The sequence below is a fragment of the Mixophyes fleayi genome, chromosome 3, assembly GCF_038048845.1.
Source record: "Mixophyes fleayi isolate aMixFle1 chromosome 3, aMixFle1.hap1, whole genome shotgun sequence".
Lineage (NCBI taxonomy): Eukaryota > Metazoa > Chordata > Amphibia > Anura > Limnodynastidae > Mixophyes > Mixophyes fleayi.
Window position 1 is genome coordinate 63,692,800 of NC_134404.1, and position 17,925 is coordinate 63,710,724.

At 39.1% G+C, this 17,925-nt stretch overlaps 1 protein-coding gene across 2 annotated transcripts in view; it reads left to right on the top strand.

Annotated features, from left to right (window-relative positions):
* RYK (receptor like tyrosine kinase) overlaps positions 1–17,711 on the top strand; it is a 90,294-nt gene extending 72,583 nt beyond the window's left edge. For both annotated transcript variants that reach the window (XM_075201578.1, XM_075201577.1), the window contains exons 12-15: positions 4,474–4,583; positions 4,792–4,951; positions 12,780–12,916; positions 13,485–17,711. In XM_075201578.1, the coding sequence (XP_075057679.1) occupies positions 4,474–4,583; positions 4,792–4,951; positions 12,780–12,916; positions 13,485–13,596 (519 nt within the window). In that variant the 3' untranslated portion in view covers positions 13,597–17,711. The remainder of the gene's footprint in view (positions 1–4,473; positions 4,584–4,791; positions 4,952–12,779; positions 12,917–13,484) is intronic.
* The last annotated feature ends 214 nt before the right edge of the window (positions 17,712–17,925 follow it).

The window sequence follows — 17,925 nt, forward strand, 5'->3', positions numbered from 1 at the left end:
CAACACCTAACTGCTCTGTGGCTAGTTATATCCATTAAATGGAAGATCTGGGTTGTCATTTCCAAAAAAAAAAGCAACTCTACCTAGTCAATGTAAAAAAGCAAAACTAAAAACAAACACATACACACGCACACACTGAAGGACATCAGCAAAAAGCAATATATTTATCAAAAGTTCCAGAAGGCCGTCCACAAACCAGCAAATTAGAGCAGTTACAAGACGAAAATCCCCCTTAAGTACAAAATGCGGAACATACACAAGTATCCTGGCAGGGCACTGTGCTGATGCAGCCTTTCTCTGATGCTCTCCCCCTTGAACACAGAAGTAATTGCTGGAAAGAGAGCCATTCTGTACATGTTAGAGTAGATTCTTACCTTCCTTGTATGTAACATTTACATGCTTAGTTGTGCTCTCCCTATATTCTCATATCATCGGAGGTGAAATATATGCAAATCCGAGAATCTTGTGGATGAATCCCACCTTGTGTAATAGAACTTTTTACATTTGAAGTTGAGGAAATACAGAATGACACACACATTCTTTTCCAAGGCTTGTGTTTAAGAACTGACATCTAATCTGTTGAGCATTAAACTGAAAAATGTAAACCAATGAAGACATTCTGCAATAACCCTAGTCTATTCCATTTTGAAATAATGTATAAAGATATGGGTTAGTGTCAATTTTAAAATATCAGGCTTGCCAATTATGCTTGTTTCCAGTCGTGTGTACTGAATGATTTGGCTTTAGAGCTGTGTCATTGGAGTAATTATGGATGGCAGTGATGAGAGGGTCTAAAGTGTGACCATTTTCAATAATGATCTGTTTCTGCTGACTTGCTTCCAGTGCCCTTCACTGTACAAAACAGGGAGGTTCCCAAACTGACCCTGGGCTATCTGGAACGTTGTAAAGTTGACAGCTTTCAGTGGAAAATGTGAACATGAGGATATGAGCTACGGTCTCAAGAGATACCATAAGAATGTGTGGATATTATCATTAGGATATTGTTCTGTAGCACTGCAATTTTTCTCACTGTCCATCATGTGCTCACACATCCCACATTGCTTTGTGGCCTGACCGTGGCCCATATCAAAGCCACTAATTGTGTGAATTTTTTTTTTATACATGTACCACGCACAGTGGCGGCAGCCATTGTGTCAAAGCAATATTCAGCATTTCAATGCAATAGGAACGTCCTAAATCTGTCATAGAGCAGTAAGTGTGTGTGGTGCCATTAGTTCCTGCCGATGGACTGCATTCTCATGGATACTTGTACAGCCCACCCCTCCGACACTTCCACCTACGACTTGATGCACATAAATCATTACAACAACCTGATGTACATGAAATGTGCTCTCATGTGTACATACCATTTACCTTGTTTTAGACACCTAGCGCCACCACATAGCTATAAACAATACAATATAGGGAAGCACCTGCACATAAAACCAAATGCTGCCTCTTATTCCTTCTAGCACAAACCCCCCTTTTGTGCAACATATAAGACCACAATCAAAACTACAAAAGGAATTAGATGGAGCTTAAGGTATATACAATAAAATAAAATGAAGAAAAGTTCAAAAAGACAGTTCCATTGAATATTCACTCCAAATAGTTTTTGTTTTTCTCCTTGGATAATTCCTCTTGATTATCACACCGATCCGTCCATATAGATCCCATATAAGAAAAAAAACATCCATAAGAATATAGTGCAACTTGTATCAAGCAAATATATATGTGAATTCTATGAACACCCCTTATTAGCCGATGGGATAATACACTCAGCATGCAGCACCACGTGATGAACTCTGTTCCCCTTTCGGGTGTACACTTACAAAGGAAAAAGCGAATAGATCATGTATAATACCATAGAGTGGTTCACTCCTATTCCTTTAGAATCCACTCCGTTGCAATATAAAAGAGAAAATATTTCCTCATGTGTAAAACCGTACATACATTTATTTAAACAATAGGCACCAGCCTCAATACAACATAAAAACATTAGAAATCAGGATCGCTTGGTAAGGGTGGACTCTTACCCCCACTCAGAAAATGACGGGCATGTAGTAATATGTAAATGTCCGAATCCGGACTGCCGGCTGATTAGACCACAAATCCTGCTACCGCTGGGTGGAAGGGAGTTCCCTTGTGAGTTCCTCTGACGTCATCTACTCCTTGCCACCACATAGCTGTTACATTCTATTAGAGAACGTCTCGCTTTGACTCGACAGATAAGCGTATCTTACAGTGAGTTCCTTGAATGCGTTACTTTGACAGACAACATTCAGTTTTGTCCAAAACAGACATCTTACCATTTACTGGGGAATGCTGTTACAATTTCTCAAGGTTGTTAAACTACAGCAGATTTTAATTCCAATTGAAGAATACATTCATATAATCATGTTTTTCTCCTTCCATCTGGCAGGTGTTTCCTGTTCTTTTTCCTTTTCTAGTATTATGTCCTTTTCTGTGCTAATGAAATATATAAAAAAATAAAAGCTACAATATAAAAACCCAATCCAAGTCTACTGTGGTTAATAACAGTAAACATTAGCTATTGTGGAGTTTGACACATCATGTATCTCCACCTTCAGTAATGTTTAGCTTTTTGACAGGTTTGTTTATCTATTGCTCTTGGATCCCGTAACCGCTTAATTAAATTCTCCACGCATGCAAAGAAAGCCGTTTATCAACCCAGTGTGGCTACATGTATGGCCATAAAGTAAGCATGACCCACAATGAGCCCTAATCCTAGTATGTACGCAGGATTACACACCATCTTATGTATGACCACACCAGCAGGTCTCCATGGGGTTCAGACGTGATGTGACAGCTTGACCTTCGTGCCGAATGGCCAGGTATAGTCCAGTTTGGCTACCAAACTGTGGGGCAAAATGGAAACTGTGGTCCTGAGGTCAGCAGTTCAATTTCATCTACACAATGCTGTCTGAAAGCGCAGTTCCCCTATAATTATATTGGAATGTTTACGTACACCTATGTGAATGTTGAGAAATGCATCATTATAATTATGAGCGATCTACCCATATCTATACTTTGTCAGCCTGTAAATCTATTGGGACATGTCCACCATGGCTGTCCTTGCTAGAAGCCGCAAGCGTGAGGTGACAACTCAATGAGCCTATTGTTCAAATGTTATGAGTAATAGATCTGTAGTGTTAAAACAATTACTAACAAGGTCTTGAATTTGTAGCAAAGTTCAGTAACATAACAGCCCAAAGCTAAGTGCATATTGATGGGAAAATACATACTAGAAGGTGTGTGTATAGTGTAATGTATCCTACTAAATAAATGTAGCTATACTGTTTATGTAACCTTGTATCTCTTACACTAATGTAGCAAAGTAAAATTTCCCCCACCTTCACGCCTATGAAAATATTCTTGCTAGTGTGGACACGTTGGTGCATCGTTTCTTGGCTGTCTGATGTGCATGGCATATAAAGTCTGAGCTCTTACAGATTCCACACTGCAACTCACTTATATATGCATTTAATTGGCTTTTTAAAGGCGGTTTTGTCAGGTTTAACTGTTGTAGAGATTAAACAAGAGTCTCAGACTTGTCCACAGTAGCTCTTTATGGTAGAACTTTGTGAATGCAATTTATCCCCCCAAAAAATAGAATGATTTATTTCTATCTTTCTGGACCTGTTCGTTCTAGGTTCCCCAAAATATGTACATTTTGGCCTCTTTGTGGTTAAATCTCTGCACTTGGAACCTGTCTATTCACGTTGTGCAAATATTGGTGGAATGTGCTTTCTTAATCGTGTTATCACAGCACTTTTCCTTAATAATTGATTTTGTTGTAGTTTGTACTTTAAAATGTTTAAAAACTATTTTTTAAAGCTGTATGAGCAGATATATATTTCTTTGGTGTGTAACATCTGAGAGAACTTCATTGAGCTGTTATGAGAACCTACCACCCTTAGGGCTTTAGCTCTCAAGTCTTCAGCCGATTACCTGCTGGTGATGAGACAATGTCCAGAGCGGTGTCACAACAGCATCTTTAAGACACTGCATTCCCGGTTTACGATCTATTTAGTGGGTAACCTGCCGTATGGCTTCCATTCTGCCAGATCAAATCATAACATGACTCTAATGTCTCTGAAATCGCATACTCAACCCAAAAGTAGCTTAAGAGCCTGTGATCAGCTTTCCATTGTGTTCTGGTTGTACAACTCCCAACAACCAGATCTGGACTATTTGGCAAATTGTAAACAGATATGATCCTTTAGCAACTGAATCTGACAGCTGACTTCTAATGTGTGTCCAGAGTTATGGTCATAGTAGAGCCCTCTGTCTCTGTATGCATGGGAATGGCAAATGGATAAAGCCCCATTACTCAGTGTTTAAGAGTGTGTTTTTCTGGTCCTGGTTATCTGCTGGTCAGGGTCATCTTGGATACACATACAGATGAAGGCATCGGCTACATTCGTCTTTCTTTTGTTCCTTTTCCTTTAGGCGATTTCCCAGCAAGACCTTGTTCATATGGCGATTCAGATAGCTTGTGGAATGAGTTACTTGGCCAGACGAGAAGTTATCCACAAAGACCTTGCTGCTAGAAATTGTGTGTAAGTAGTCTGGTCCTCACTCAGTATTTTCTGATTGGAGTTATGCATTGAAGTAACACATTTTGTTCTAGAACAGTGTTTTTGGGCCACGTGTGTAATTAATTCGTTAAATACTCCCAATTAGTAGACGCTACAGTATGCTTTAGACAGCTGTTTGAACACAGGCAAAAGTTATATAACACACAATAAAAGATGTCTTTCTTTCCAGGATTGACGAGTCTCTCCAAGTAAAGATTACAGATAATGCGCTAGCACGCGACCTCTTCCCCATGGATTACCATTGTCTCGGTGACAATGAGAACAGACCGGTACGCTGGATGTCTCTTGAAAGTCTGGTAAACAAAGAGTTTTCCAGTGCTGGTGATGTGGTGAGTCTATTTCTTTTCATCCAAATTATCTGCATATGTGTGTGCTGATTCTATAGGGTTGTGTAGTGCTTATCAGGACTCTACACACTACTTACTGGTATAAGAGCCAGGTCCTGAACTGTCTGAGTGGGAATGCAACTGGTCGCAGTGTAAGTGCCAACCGATTAATGGAACATACTTGTTATGGAAAAAATTGTATATCCTGACTGCATTTTACATAAACCCTAGTGAATTAGACACCTATATGTTACTGGCTGCGCAGAACTTGATTGTGGACATACAGGAACTACCGATGTAGTTTCTCAGAGAGGTTATACTTAGACTAAACAGTCTGACTGACTCATTACCTGGACGTCTGTCCTAGAGAAGTCCATGAATGGACTTCTAAGTGTGATGAGAAATTGTGTAATACCCCAGTTTTTTTGAAGCTCTCATAACATCCTTGATTTTTTTCCATTTATAATACACTTCTGTCATTTGTGGACTTAAAGGACAAGTCCTCCTTTGACAGGGATAAGTTTGCAAAGGATCGGTTTTGTAAATATAACCGCTAGCAGTGTATCCAGCACTTACCTTTCTTGCTGACTCTTTGTCTTCAGGGGGATCTGCTGTCTTCCATTTACATCCAGTACCACCACCACGTCATGTGGCCAACAGCAGCAGTGTGAGCTTCATAGTCCAACAGCTTCTTGCTCTAGTCTGTAAAAGCAGCTGTCCGCCAGATGTTGCATTAAGAGCCCCCACAAAATGAGTAATTGGTATGAAAGGCAAGTGCTCTATATGCACTCTGCTAGAGTGTGTATCTAATGCCTAGTTAGACATAGCTGATAGGGTTTTATTTCTAAAATAGAAACCTTGTGGGGTGATTACCTGTAAAGTCCAGTCAAAGCCTTGTGGGATGAGTCTGCTTGGAACGTTAGGGTAGGAAAACCATTTCTGAGTGCGAATAAAAGTAAAATCAGCCATGTTTTACTTATTGCAATACCCGGAAATGTGAGCAAGTGCACATTATGCCTGTGTCTGGGGCATTGCAGGTATTTGAGTTCCCTGTCAGTCCACTTTATATTGTGTCTACAGTAATAAAACTACCTGCTCTAGTGGGGAGTGGAAGCCTTAATGAAAGTTATTGAGGCATTTTACATGTTCCAAAGGGAGTAACAATAACAAAACACCCCACTGGAATACTGTATAAAGTGTGAGTCTTTGTACTTGTCACACAAACATCACAGTACAGTATACAATATAGACTAGATAATGTGAGGCAGTCAAGTTTATCTAATTAATACTTTGCTGACATAAAAGGGGGTAATATTTGGGGTAAAGAAACCTGAAATGATCATTAAAAATATTTTGTAGAAACTGGTTTCCAAATGTGTACATTAAACAATTTAGCAATCTCCACCTCCAAGCGCGGAAGTTTAAAAGGGTGATTTGTACTTTTATTTTGGAAAAACTGTCCAGTGACATACGCATGGCGTCAAACGCTTCTACAGCACAGATTTACATCCCAAAATGGGCATGTATGCTGAGAGGAATAACTAGCTGGTGACCAGGCTTCTGGGAATGAATGTATATGCAAAAGAAATTGTGCTCCATCTATCAGGATCTGTACACTGCAGCTGGCCTCTATGTTTAAGGAGTTTAATTGACTTGGGGGGACCTTCGATAGTGAAATTCTAGTTTATTAAACTTCTATAAAAGCCAGGCTCTAGGTGGAAAATGCATGATATAAATTTCACCTAAAAAGTACGTCCTTTATTTTCGTGTGTGTTTGTTTGTCAGGCCACCTCCAAAAAAAAAAAAAAAAAAGTGTGTTTTTACCCTTGCACCAAAACTGTTACAATTAATGAAAATATTAATGTGTAACCGTCACCTACTCGTTTTGAAAGATGCTGAGAACCGAACCCAATTTCTATGAGAATGTAACCGGATAATTCAGATGTAACTAATGACAAGCTTGTTGCCTAGGTGTAATCCTTGACTCGCAACTGTCGTTTATTCCCCACATCAACTCTATGGGGCATATTCAATTAGCTTTCCGGTCCACCGGAACGGGCCGCGTAGTCGATACACGATACCGCAATAACGTGGATTTTCGTTCGCAGCCTATAGGGTTGCGAACGAAAATCTGCGTTAATGCGGTACCGTATTAACAGCAATACTGCGCAGGATTCGCAGTAACGTGCGTTACAGCGAACCGGAAAGCTAATTGAATATGCCCCTATATCTAAATCATGTTACATACACCTAAAGAACATTTCCAGAATACGCACATATCTCACACAAGACACTGCAATCTCCCGCATCGACTATTGCAATTCCCTCCTTACTGGTTTTCCCAAAGTCAGACTTGAACCCCTACAATCTATCTTGCACGCAGCGGCTAGATTGATTTTCCTTGCAAACCGTTATTCCTCTGCTGAGCCACTCTGTCAGTCTCTACATTGGCTGCCTGTATTTCAACGAATCCAATATAAAATTCTTCTACTAACATATAAGGCCATCAACAAAATTGCACAGACATACATCTCCTCACTTATCTCAAAATATCTCCCTACTCGACACCTCCATTCTGCACAAGATCTACGTCTCTCTTCCACTCTCATCACATCCTCCCATTCTCGGTTACAGGATTTTTTTCCGGGCTGCACCCAATTTGTGGAATTCCCTCCCTCGCACAGTAAGACTTTCCTCTAGTTTTCAAACCTTCAAGCGTTCACTGAAAATCCCCCTCTTCAGACAAGGTTATGATATTCCTCAACCACCATCTTAATTCCCTAGATTACCCTATTACCATCCTCTACACAGCTAACGCAAGACAACAACCCTCTGACCAACACTGCAACACACACAGCCCACTCAATACTTTTACTTTTGCATTCTAGCTGGTCCATTGTGCAATATGATGTAGCACATGCCCTTGTGTTTCTAACTCCCATTGTCCTATAGATTGTAAGCTTGCGAGCAGGGTTATCTTACCTCTCTGTCTGTATGTATTACCCAGTATTGTCTTATGAATGTTTGTTCCCAATTGTAAAGCGCTATGGAATCTGCTGGCGCTATATAAATAAATAATGATGATAATGAGGTGCTGCTTGCCTCAGTGATGTCAAGATATCCTTGTGAATAAATAGATTGGGTATTTGTTCTGACCATAACATGGATGCATCCACTGTACGTAGGTGAAAGAGCCACCTTTATATATTTTCTCAAAATATTCGTTGTAAGAATTCAGTGTATATGTTACATATTGGTTTGTTCCCTGGTTTGACAATTTACAGGACCAGAGAATGTAGCACATTACATTGCAGTCCTTCATCTCTCTAAGTCCTTGGGATGCCTGTCACTTGGAAGGCCTTGTGATAAAGTGCAGTGCTGGGTTTTGCTGTAATGATGATTTTATCCTTCCATGGTTACAAACGCTCAACCCCCGCTGAAAACCTAGTATTCCATAAATCTCAGGAAAGTAATGTCTTTATTTCCAGTTATAAATTAAAATGTAACACCTCCATCTTGATTTCTGCATTTTACGATATGATAAATTTAAATATAAGCTCAAACCTGGTGCAGAAGCGGTCTAGGTTGTCTCGCTAAGAAACGGCACACAACAATGGGTTAAATGGTTAATAACACAAATCGCACATCTGTATCCATAAACAAGTAGGCCACCTATCCCTCTACCCTTTTACAGGGTCATAAAAGAATTCATATATTTTTGTGAAGTCAAATTCAAAGAAGCTCCACATGTAAAAACGAGTTGTAAGACTATCCATAAATGTAAAGGACATTTATGAAAAGTGTTTTGTGCCTATTTTTGAGTGTCTCTGATTATGGCCCCACTTGTGGGAAGAGATTATTTGAGTGAGATGGAAAGGGTACAAGAGGTACATTTAGGTGGATGTTCCCTGCTTCATGCATGGCTGCACAGTATTCTCCATCCTGCGAAAGGACCTTTAGTTAAGTGGTACTCATGAGGTCCCTGTAATCAGGAGTTCTCCTATACTTTTAACTGTATGCCTTTTACAACCTCCAAGTGTGCTTTTATGGGAAAACACAGCTATACTAATTCAGTAAAAGTATTCAAACACATCCGTGTATCACATGTAATGATGAATAATAAAAAATCCTGACAACCTTCACTCACTTCCCTAATTCATTGTATAAATCAGGCTAAACCAAGCAGTAATTTAGGAAGAATGAAAAGTTAAAATTATTAAAAGGGGTAGTAATGGGCATAACTTTAATGGAAACCTGCATGCTGGGAAGTATGAAAATGTCACTTCAGTTTCCGCAATCCCACAAAATAAGAAAAGAATTTGGTGCACTAGCGCAAGTAGAAAAGCTTTGCATTTGGTATACAATTAACATTATATTACTGTGTTTGACGAGTGTCTCCTAAACAACGGACATGTATTCATAAATGTTAGTTAGGTACCTGACATAGTTCCTCCCTGTACTACATTGGTGCCTTTCTAGCAAAGGGGGATCTTTATTCTATATAATGTCATTCTATGCAGTAGCATTGTGTGCTTCCAACTTTGTGGTAACAGTTTGTGAAGTCCCTTTCATGTTTCAGCACTACAATGCCGCCATGCACAAAGCAAGGTCCATTTAAAAGAAAAAAATATTTACATTGTTTGGTTTTGAAGAACTTGTTTGGCCTGTCTGGAGCCCTGACCAAATGGAACACCTTTTGGATCAATTGGAATGCTAACTGAACTGCGAGCCAGGCCTCAACACCCAACTTCACTAATGCTGTAGCTGAATGGATGTGAATCCCCGCTGCCGTGTTTGATAATCTAGTGACAGTACTTCCCAGAAGAGGGCAGGCTGTTGTAGCAACAAGGGGGGTGGGTGTTCATATTAATGCATAGGGTCTTGGAATGAGATGTTCAATGACCACATAAATGTGCCCACATCATTTTGGCCATGTAGTGTATTTCGTCAGTCCCAAACAATTACATCTGGTGCAGGTATCAGACAGACTTGGCCACACACATCCGAAACCATCTTCTGTCCACATTTTCTAGTGTGCCCCAGAATAATCCGATCAATTTTGATAGGACTTTACCAAGCATCAGATATGTTTCTGGGCCTATTGACCAATATTGGCTGTGATATCGCAGTTTGTGTTGGCATCCGGATTACCAGACCCTCTTATGTCTCCGCTTGGTTTCTCTCCACACCTAAATGAATGTTTTTGCTTCCTTGTCTCACTTGAGGCAGTTTAAATGTGTATTTTGGTAAGATAAAGTGTGATAAATCCCTCACAATGCCATAAATAAACTTGGGTGATAGAAGTTATTGCAGTGTTACTCATTGGACTGTTGATGCCACTGGTTTCATTTCCACCTACACAGAGCAGCTTAGTAATCAGTCATCTGTCTTTATTAATCAGTAATTACTGTATAAGGGTAGGGTTCATTAACGTTAAAACATATTATTTCATGAGCACGTGTAAAGAGGATATGCCAAATCTGATTTCACAATAGACCCTACCTACCCTATTGACTCTGTTACTTTTTTCATTGCCACTTATGACACAGGTTATTGTCTTTAATATAGACTGTCGTATTGTTTTATTTGTTCTGTAATCTGAATTGCATTCTATCAAGTCTGAAAGCTATTCTAACCCGGCTTATCAGCATCCATGACGACTTGAGATACGATGTTCCTAGTGCCCAGGACATTCCAGAGAACTCTTGAGGGGAAAAAAAAAGTGAAATTATAGACTTCCTTCTATTGAGTCTTGTTCCCAGCACTGCTTAGAAAACGTGAGCTGACCTGGCTGAGAGAAGAATACTTATTTATCAGGATCAGAGTCCCTGCGTGGAATAATATGGAGAATTCCACAGGGACAGATTTATCTTGTGTTATTGACTGCTTAAATTGGGAAATAAGCCAATTCTGACGTCAAAATGTGTTTGTAGGTTGGGGTGTAGTTGTAGCGTTGTAATAGCCAGGATCTTGCCTCTTATTCCAGTCAATTTACAGAATTAGGTTAAACCTGTACTAAATGTGGTGATCCAGAAGTTGGTTACTGCTTGCCTATCTGACCTCACATAGTGGTCATTCTAACGCCATAACTAGTCATCACATCTTCATTTTAATCACTCAATGCCATTTCCTAATTAGGTCTACAACTACCCTTGTAATCCAGGGTACACATTGGTGCATCTTGCTGCTCATCTGAGGACATCATTGTGTAGTTTATCTAATTTGAAACCCTAAGTGTGTTGACAAAGTGTGGCCCTCCACCCTCTAAAGTGGGGGCTTGTTACTGTGGTTGGAAAATGACTGTGCCCATTGACCATGTCCCAGCCACTTTTACACAAATGCCAATTAATAATCTAATTACAACAGGTAAGAACTTTATCAATTAGTATAGAGCCACACAAAGGGCTGATCAATTTTAAATCATTTTGTAAATCTGCCATCTCCCTTGGTAAGAAGTTCCATAGACTCACCAGTTCTGTTTACGTTCGGCCATACACCTAAATAGCCAGATTGTGCACACCGTTCAGTAGGCAGTCCAAATGAACATATAACAAGAGCACAGGGTTTTCTGTTGCCTGGGACTGCACACGCTGTTGTGGTCATTGGGCACATGATTTACTACTTGGCCCAATTAAAATCACATCTGATAAGATTTTGATTGAACTGGGAGATAATCTTGTTTCCGACCAAAGCCTATCTAATGTGATTTTGGTTGGAAACAAAATAGGCCACCAAAATAATCATCTATGGTGGTGATGACACACTACTCCTCCAGTTGCATTAGCTGCCCTTTGTATTTTTACCAGGCTAGTTATAGAATGGTATATTGGAGTATATATACATTTATTGACCATTAAGTAACCAAGGCACCTAGCAACCCCAATCTGTCTAGCCTTTCTTTACAGCCTTAATTAACAAAATATCTCTTCTAATTGTGCAAACATTTTTTTCGTAATATGTAAACCATTACCAACCAGCTCTTGGTCACAGAGCGATTGAGGAAAGAAGACTTTATTGTAATGGCAAATCTTGAAAAGCTGCATGATTTCAGTCCGGAGTATAATTCGATCCGACAGATTTTGTTAGTGACTACAAGTGCAGCCAATGGTTACAGAGTGTAGATTGGTCCCTTCATAAAAACAGTATATGGCTTACAGGCCTCAGCCTATGCAATGATCTGAAAGATGTAAGCATACATCACAGGGCTGGTACTCTTTACCCAGTGAGCAGAACAGACAGGGGCATTATTTAACGCAAGAGAAGGCTATTTGTTAAGTGGTATGCATTACTTTAGAAGAAAAATAACAATGGGTAGTATGTAAGTGGGTGAGCAATTAATGCAATACCAGGAGGATTATTTGTCTGGTCAAGGCATTATTTTCTTATGGAAAGCAGCAATAATGATGTATTTAAATAAGAGGCCATTAATGTAGAAGGGAGATTTTTTTTAAGAATGTGTAGAAAATGTCTTTATTTGCATAAAGGGCATTGTTTTCTAAAGGTTTGTTTTCAGTGATGGGCAGAGTATGTTTACATGGAAAGAATGGACATTGCTGAAAGTGTAGATTTTATTTTAAAAAAAAATTTGTCGGAATAATAGTTGCAGTCCTCCAATTTCAAGGCCTAGGACAGCAATGTTAAAAATCAAGTATTCTGCTCACATATATATTCATATATTCTACTTCTATCATAACTTTAACTCTTAACAATTCACAAATTGACACTTGTTCTAATATAAATCTCGCTGTGTGTAGTTATTTTAATAAAACTCTTGCTGACAAATGCTCAACATTCACGGAACCTCATGTGATAAAATTATTTTTGTATGCAGTGGGCGTTTGGAGTAACACTATGGGAGCTGATGACGTTGGGGCAGACTCCTTATGTCGACATTGACCCATTTGAGATGGCTGCTTACTTAAAGGATGGCTACAGAATAGCCCAGCCAATCAACTGCCCCGATGAGTTGTAAGTATTACCATTCTGCACTATACTGTATGTTGGTGTCCTTAGATGGCTCTTTCACAGCTTTCTGGTGCCATTCCTGCAAGTGTTTGGGACTTGTGCATAGACTAGTAAAGACTTATTAGACTAATTTGTTTCTAATGGCTCCTTCCAATACATTTTGGCAACATGTGAGCTAAAATCTGCTGCAGTATGTACTACATGGAACATAAAATAAGCGTGAATGTATTTACCTTGGGTATATGTCTACTTTCACTTTGTTATATGAACAGACCACTCTGATCACTTATTAATGTCTTTATGGTGCCATTGTTAACATTTCAGTTACACGCCATGTGTGCATAATTTGTAGTGTGCCAGCTGAAGCTGCACATTACCTACAGCCTCTATCATAACGCATATAACTTTACCATCTTGTAGAAGCTGTGCAGGTTTTTCTGTTTTCTACAGAGATGCAAACGTTTTTTTCTTGCGTTTTTGCCTATTATATATTTATATATCTTTTATTATGTTAATGATACTGGATTGCAAAAAGCCGTGCTTTTAACACTGGTGCCCTCTTGCCCTCCAGGTTTGCAGTCATGGCATGCTGTTGGGCTCTGGATCCAGAAGAGAGGCCCAAGTTCCAGCAGCTGGTACAGTGTCTGACTGAATTCCACTCTGCACTGGGAGCTTATGTGTGACAGGAGCCTGCTGCTCCCCTGGGATATCACAGCATGGACTTCAGCCTTCCAGAGATCTGTATAAAGCTCACAACACAGTGCCTTAGGATGCTATGTTAATCTTCATTTTTTTACCTTTTTTTTGTAAAATACTTTTATATCAAGTATTTTATAATTATTATATCTTGGTTTTCGTGAAGCTGAATGGATTGAACACTACATGGAAGAATACACATAAGTCTTGTCTCAAGCAAGACGCTATAAATTGTTTCTGCAAAGGGCACTCGATGCCATAAAGACACTTGTACTTTATAAATATTGGACATTTTTATTTTGTTTGTTAAACCTACCCCCTTTTTGTTATCTTTTTTAATATATAGGACCTTTTTATTTTTAATAATTGGTATATGTTTGGACGTCTTTAAGATGCATTGTTCCTTTGTAAAAGGGTGAAAAGATAAGTTATAACACTAGACAATGCCTCCTTATGTATGCTTTTTATGATGCAGCAGTTCACTTTGTACATAAAGGATAACAGCACAAATATTTTCCTGGTTAGCTGGCAGTATGTAGTATCACGGTACACTTCTCTCTTGTTGCAGGAAGGGCCTGTACAAAACAGAGAAGAGACTCTAGAGTGGCTTCAGTGCCATTAATATTGTTACATCACAGAGCTATGGCAGACCAGTGTCATATACTTAAACACTAAATAGTAAGCACATGTCCTGTGAACCAGGAAGTAGTCTAAAAGAAGATAACCCTTGGATTGGGCTGCCCTACAAAGTCCATAAGGCAAAAACTTCAATGGAATTGTAGTTTGCCTACCACCATGCTAATGAACACCAAGGGCTAGATTTACTAAGCTGCGGGTTTGAAAAAGTGGGGATGTTGCCTATAGCAACCAATCAGATTCTAGCTTTCATTTATTTAGTACCTTCTACAAAATGACAGCTAGAATCTGATTGGTTGCTATAGGCAACATCACCACTTTTTCAAACCCGCATCTTAGTAAATCTAGCCCCAAATGTGTAATGTTGGCAACCATAGCAGTATTATAGTAAACAATAAATGGTAAACCTTGATGTAACAATATATATATATTTTGTGGCTGCTCTAGCCTGAAATAGCATTGGTTCTCCCACCATGGTGGTGCCTGAACAAGACGATTGCTGATTTGCTAGTTTACCACCAGTCGTTATAGTGACACAATACATAGGGTACGTTCTATTTAAAATCCTCACTACTTATAGCTCATGAAATGCAAATTGAGATTCTATGTCATTCTATATTCTATTTTACAGTGCTTTCACATATACAGATATGTTTTGTTACTCTGGGAGACGGAACCACTTGGCCAGAAAGAATCATCACAACGATAACGGGCAGAGGAGGGACACTGGTCACCACGGAGTCCTTCCTAGTGATAACTGTACAATTTATTTGCATGTAGACTTACATGGATTGCAGTTACATCCACAGTAACATCAGCCGCTGCTCATGTTTGGCTGGCTGGGCATGCTTGAACTTGTAGTTCCGCAGCAAGAAGTCTACTACCTTTTCTGTAAAGCGTTACCTAGGAATTATACTAAAATAGATGGTGCTTAAATGATAGTATTAGATCTGGTCTCTCTTGGTTGTGTAGATGTTAAATAGGGAAACAATCATGATATTTTAACAGCAATTGCTATTTATAATGCTGTTTTTACACAGAGAGACTATGATTTGACCAAGTTGATCAACCATTCTATTGTGTGTGTGTGACCACCAAAACGACACTTACTATTGAATAGAAATTGATCAGTTGCGGTGAAAACAAAGTTGGACAGGGGTGGGGGGGGGGGGGGAGGCTGCATGGGGTGTCTGTAATATAGCAGTGAAGGCATAGAAAAGAACCAATGCTCTTTTGTTGTTTGTCATGCCACCTGAATGACCATGTTATATTTTATATTTGGTAGTTTGTGAGTGTGTATGTGGCTGTGGCTAAAACTCATTCCTCATACTTGTTCCAGTGTAGGAGACGACGTCATCTATACAAATCTTTCTAGCCGTCTTGGAGGCTGTGACTCAGGCACATTCTTGGAGAAATAGTGATGCCGTAGTAAATATTTGGACCTGCACTAACTGAAAACCTGAGAATACAGAATGTGGAACTGACCTTTTCTTTTAAATATAAACAACCAATAAGAAAAGTGATCTGTTCCAGTCAGCCCACAACCAGCAGTATGTTGGATGGTTTCATGATAGCTCTTTAATGACTTAGGAGTATATTTACTAAACTGCGGGTTTGAAAAAGTGGAGATGTTGCCTATAGCAACCAATCACATTCTAGTTATTTAGTACATTTTACAAAATGACAGCTAGAATCTGATTGGTTTAGATTGACAGTGTAGTAAATAATATACCCCTTAAACTCTAAACTTTAATCGGGCTCAAACTGAACTTGTCTGGTCTGTTGTAGCCAAATATAAATCTCTTCAAAACCACTGGAAGAATTCCAGGCCATAATCTAGCAATACCTAGGAATGACTTCTCAGATTGCTTTAATTTATTTCAGTTGAAATGGCTTTTACCTTGTTTCCACCACTGAGCCCCCTCCTTAGTGCTGCTGTAGCACTGAAAGTATAGTAGTCCCACAACACAGTGTGTCCCTTACCTGAGTAATGGTTGGGGCACAGCCTATTTGTTTCTAGGTAATTTACAGCTACAAACACACTGTCCCAGTGGTGACCATTCCCTCCCCATTCAGCTATGGTCTCATCTTTTAGTTGTGCAAATGTCTGAATGCAATATTTACTGTACATGACCCAGATGTAACTGGTACGAAGTGTCTAACAGTGAGTGATGTGAAGTGACATTTAATCCTCCCACTGCCACCAGACTACAGTCAGTCATAAAACAAGATTCACTGTCACATGCTGTCTATATCATTTAGTTGATTACAGGAATGGGACCATTTAGCCCATGTTACAGCCTTATAGGAGTGTGGTGTAAGCACATGAAACTAACATAAAACCAATCACATCACTCAAATTGCTCATTGCAGCCTGGTCCCAAGTTGCAATTATTGTGAGGTAGCTTCTGTTCTATGCTGTGTTAGCACTGTATCCGCAAATCAATTTGTATTTGACAGAGGCAGTCTTGTAATTAAATGGTAAAGATCCAAATATATTTTTTTAATATGTTGTGAAATAAAATGGGAACAAAAAAAAGTTTTTGCGGTTTATTACTCAAGAATCACCCACACGTATCTACAGATTGGGATAGTTTCCATGAACCTCTTTAGCAACACTTAGGCTGTAAAATGGTATAGAGTGACTGGAAAAGCGTTTCCTATTCACTTTCATATTACCCTGTCTGAGCTTCTTCCTTTACTACATGTTACTGCCCAAGTCTCATGTCTGACACTGCCCTTGGGTTAGACAGTCATTGTGGACTTGTGGTGGATACAGGAACAAAGAAACATTTTTTTTTTCCCCCCAATTGTTTTTAGACTGGTCTCCAATGTGTCATTAGGGCCTAGGTCATCATGTGTGTATGTATATATAAATGATTATGTTGTAGGGCATCTAAGTTAAATGCCAGAAAGCATATTTCATTCTCTCTGTTTCATGTTAATCTCCTCAGCCCTGTCAAATTCTGGTGCTTTTGAAAACACGAGTTTTCTCTCTAGTCCCATTACACCGCAAAGTGTACAAATACTACTTTTATTGTTGTCCGTTATAAGATGCACATTGCTGTGATATTTGAACAGGCAACTAATGAAAATATAATTTACTTTGCATTCTAGACTTTTTTCTAAATTCTCTTTATACATAGCTAACTTTGTGTAGCAATCTTTTGGTCAGGTGTAAGTAGGGTTAGCTGTTAATGAGGTAGTGAAATCCCATATACTGGTAGGTGCGTGATCCTGAGAAACGAATTACATTGTCAAACTGTTGTTAACCTTTATTTAGTTTCAGCACATTACAATTGGGAACAAACACACTAATAGGCACTGCTCAAAATGTACACAAAATATCTGGACATGTGCCTGGCAGTTCTGCAGTGGTTTTATGCATCTTCAATTAATCTTGATGGTGAACTAATCATTTTTATTTATTTTTTTTGCTGTAAATTAAAACCATATTTACATTTTATTGTATTCAATTTTGTACTTTCCCTTAACCACTTAGCCATTTTCTTTCCAGGAAACCTTTCTGTGAGGTCTCTAGCTGCTAATTTCCTATGTAACTCAAACCCACTTGCAAGTACTTTACTTCTACTTATTTTTAGCAACTGATTTGATCTTGAAGGCAAATGACTCTGGGAAGTTAATGCCATTAGCTGACATGATGTGCAAACAGTACAAAC